The sequence below is a fragment of the Macadamia integrifolia genome, chromosome 6, assembly GCF_013358625.1.
Source record: "Macadamia integrifolia cultivar HAES 741 chromosome 6, SCU_Mint_v3, whole genome shotgun sequence".
Lineage (NCBI taxonomy): Eukaryota > Viridiplantae > Streptophyta > Magnoliopsida > Proteales > Proteaceae > Macadamia > Macadamia integrifolia.
Window position 1 is genome coordinate 7493861 of NC_056562.1, and position 4306 is coordinate 7498166.

General features: G+C 40.1%; 1 protein-coding gene across 1 annotated transcript; it reads left to right on the forward strand.

Moving 5' to 3' along the window:
- Positions 1–944: 944 nt before the first annotated feature.
- LOC122082035 (galactolipase DONGLE, chloroplastic-like) lies at positions 945–2279 on the forward strand. Its single transcript, XM_042649538.1, has one exon. It carries the CDS (start codon positions 945–947, stop codon positions 2277–2279), a length of 1335 nt encoding a protein of 444 aa, XP_042505472.1.
- Positions 2280–4306: the final 2027 nt, after the last annotated feature.

Here is a 4306-nt window from a genome sequence, read left to right on the forward strand (position 1 = left end):
TACCGCACATAGATATAGAGCAAAGCAGCCAATTCAAATTGTCCATTAGACAGGCAAGTTTAGGATAACCTTCAGGCTTCATCCATGCCAACCCAATATCCTTGCATATATGTACCTTTGTACCAAAATAGCAAATATATAATTGCCACTTTAGATATCAAAAGCGATATTATATCCTAGCTAGGATCGATTGTCTATGGAAGCCACACAGAAGAAAACAAGAGAAGGCCATAAACGATCCTTTTCTAAGAACTAAAGATGATGATGTAGCAAACACAATGGATATCTTCCAGATTTAAAATTGCCACCATCCATACATTGCCGGAAGAAACCCGACTTGAGTGGACGGCGGTCTTGAAAATCGGCTGGCCTGGATAAACTACTGTTGAGATTTCCGTGGGCCAAAGCCAAACACATTTGAAGTGTATCACCAACTACCACATCATCTACTTCCCGCGTTAAAAGTTCTGAATCACTAAAGAGAGTCTACTTTCCCTTCCCCTTCCCCCACCCCCCCAAACTCCAAAGCGTGTGTCAAAAGTGCAGAAAAAGAGAATAAATAAATAATTAATAACTGAAATAACGAAAATTCTTTCATTTTTTTGAAGTCAACACCTACAGGCCACAGCCGCAACAACTAACCAAACAGGAGTACTACCGTAGTGAACGCCAAACACCCTCTAACCGACCATCAAAGTGAACTCTTGAAATCTCAGTCAAATCCTCGCCAAACATGCCTTTCTCCTTTCAATTATTTCTTTTTCTCATTCTTCTTTTCTTTCTTTCATCGACTCATGGAGAACCCATCAATTAATCCCTAATCAGTTCCAGTTCCACTCTCCTCTATATATACCATCAACCCCTCTTCCTTTTCTTGCCAATTGTTCTCTTCTTACCTGCCACTCTCTCTCTCTCTCTCTCTTCCCTCTCTTCCCTCTCCCGCCATGGCTTCCTCAGCTTCATTCATGGCAAATTTAAGCCCAAACCCACTTACGGTTTCTCCTGATGTTCAGGTTTCTAAGCCTGGACACTATGCTTCTTTTGGGCAGGTTAAATTGCCAAAGTGGACAAACTTGTCGCCCCGGCAATCACTTTCTGCCTTCTCAGTTGCACCAGGGCTTGCACCTGTTATATCAGAGACCAGCTCTTGTTTAGCCCATGTTTGGAGAGAGATTCAAGGTTCAAACAATTGGGAGAACCTTGTTGAGCCCTTAAACCCTCTCCTACGTGATGAGATCATACGTTATGGAGAGCTTGTCACAGCGTGTTACAAGGCCTTTGATTTGGATCCAAACTCGAAACGCCACTTGAATTGCAAGTATGGAAAGAAGAGCATATTAAAAAAAGTTGGCCTTGAAGACTCCGGTTATGAAGTAAGCAAATACATCTATGCAACACCTGATATCAATGTTCCAATCCAAAATGGCGAGTGCTGTGCTCGTTGGATCGGATACGTTGCAGTGTCAAACGATGATGCAGCAAGGAGGCTTGGAAGAAGAGATATTCTTGTAACATTCCGAGGAACCGTGACGAATCCAGAGTGGATTGCAAACTTCATGAGTTCCTTGACACCGGCAAGATTAGACCCTAATAACCCCAGGCCTGAAGTGAAGGTGGAGTCAGGATTCCTGAGCTTATATACATCAGAAGATAGCAATCGACGATTTGGGTTTGGGAGCTGCCGAGAGCAGCTTCTTTCCGAAGTGTCTCGCCTTGTTAACAAGTATAAGGGTGAAGAGGTGAGTATAACATTTGGTGGACATAGTATGGGAAGTGCTCTAGCTCTTCTTCTGGCATATGATATCGCGGAACTCGGCTTGAATAGAGATGATTCAAACCAAAAAATACCTCTCACGGTATTCTCGTTTGCCGGTCCTAGAGTGGGGAATCCTGGCTTCAAGGGGAGATGTGAGGAATTGGGGGTTAAGGTTCTAAGAGTAGTGAATATTAATGATCCCATTACAAAGCTACCGGGGGTTCTCTTCAATGAGAACTTTAGAGTATGGGGAGATAAATATGAATTCCCATGGAGCTGTTCATGTTATGCCCATGTGGGAGTTGAGTTAGCTCTTGATTTCTTCAAGATGCAAAACCCGTCATGCGTTCATGATTTAGAAACTTATATTAAGTTATTGAGATGTCCTAAGAGGGTTCAAGTTGAAAGGGATGGAGAGGATCTTATGAATAAAGCAAAGGAGTGGCTTTTGAGTGCACAGAAGTTGGATACATGGTCATGGCAAAATGCTGCAAAGAACATCATGGCTAACTTCAATGTCTAAGACATAGAGTTGATTGATAAATTTTGTGTAATTAGGGAAACCCCTAAGCCTTGTATATCCTTTTTGTGCAGAGGGGGCTTATCTGTTATACTGTCAAAGAGTGACCCATATTAGAGATGGTTTCTTAACCTCTGAAGAACTGATGTTCTTGTAAACTATAGACAGGCAATCAAATTATTCATACAAAGGCATGTCCTAATTTTTCTATTTGTCTTGTTGAGGCTGATTCCCGTCCTTGATGCTGTATCTAAATCTAAGAACTTGATTGAGAATTGAAGATTTCCAATTGTTTATTAATTTTTGGGTCAACCTGCATAAAAAAGAAAAAGGGATCTATCTTGCTAAGCTTAGGGTATTCTTCATATGAATATATGTAAATTTTATCATCCTCGAGGGATGCTTCAACTTTCACACATCTTACACGCAGTTCATTCAAATGGTGGCATATTAGGGATTGCCATATATTTTATTGAAGTGTACAAAATACAGATTAACAACATCATTGACTACAATCATTTGGGCTCCGTTTGGTTGCAATGGGAATTTAAGAGGAAGGGAAGTGAAATTTTCGTACTTTAAAAAGAAATGCCTATAATCATTATCCTATATGACTTATATAAACTACTTAATTTTTTTTACCCATATTTAGCGATGCTATATTTTACATATAATTTTTATTTTACATATTATAGCAAAGGGTTTTGGATGCAAAGTAAAGTGAAATTTTATAACCAAATATGGAATGATTTGAAGCTAATGTTAAAGTCACATGGGTAATGATTACATAGATTTCTTTCTCAAGTATAAAAATTTCACTTCTCTTCCCTTTACTTCCCCTTACAGCCAAACATAGCCTTAGGATTTTCCTTTTTTTCGCTAAAGGATCATTTGTATTATCATTTAGGATTTCCCTTCACCCCCTCCCCCAAAAAAAAATAATAATAATAATTTAGGATTTCCCATCAATACAAATCAGGGTTCTGAATAACATTAAAGTGGTTGGATTTTAATCGGTACCTCTAAGCTTTTGATTAGCAACAAAGTGTTTTTTTTTTGTTTGGGTGGGTGGGTGGGGAGAGTGTGAGTAAAAAATATATTCCACAAGCCCAAGAATACAACCCAGAGCATCCCCATAAGGGCAAGCAAAGACCAAAGAAAAACTAATACATATCAAGAGGTCTCCCTCCCATGAGTTGGGGGGAATACATTCAAGGAAGACATAATGTGCTAGTTCCTAGGGGAATGAGTCCACTGGCCAGAGAATAGACCAATCTTTTCTTTGATTTCAAAGGTAATGGCATCCCAAATCTGGTTAACAGTTCCAGATTTGGATGTCCAGCATCTAGGGTTTGCCCTATCTCCAAATGTGGTAGACTGCCAAGCAGAAACCTTGCTTTCCCAAAGTGTCACACTTTGTCTTGATGCCAAAATACGATCGAATCCATTGCCAATCTCTATCGAAGGGGAGAGAGCAGTGCCTAGCTAGAGGGAGTGCATTTCCGAATGAGGCCCTCCCAGATAGAAGCTGGCAAAGGGCAAGAAAAGATAGATGAGGCACATTCTCTTTCCCATTCTAGCAAAGGCTAATTGGAAGATAAAATGATTTCTCTCTCTTATAGGAAGCATTGAGTGGGGAGGGTGAGGGTGAGAATCCTCCAAGAGATAAAGTTGTGACGAAGGATTTTGCCCTTGAACTAGACAATGTTGTGCTACTATTCAATCAATTTTATAAATTTCACCTACTGTAGTAGAGAAATCACTCAAAGCTATTTTTCACCTTTTTCTTAACCTTATTTTTCCAATGATCTACATTTTCTCTTCTATTGTACTATTTCCTTCTCTTTTTTTTTTTTTTGCTAACGACGGGTTTCCAGACCTTCAGCCCGACTAGTCCCATGGGCCCATACTGACTATGGACTGAGTCATACCAGGGTTGAATGAGAACCATTCAACTTTCACTGAAAGTAGTGAAGAACACTAAACACCCCTGTGTGAGTGGCCCAAGGTGTGCTTAGTGGGAGTCGAAC

Excerpts from the sequence above, each read along its gene's own strand:
- LOC122082035 (XM_042649538.1), top strand. The coding sequence starts at position 945 with ATGGCTTCCTCAGCTTCATTCATGGCAAATTTAAGCCCAAACCCACTT.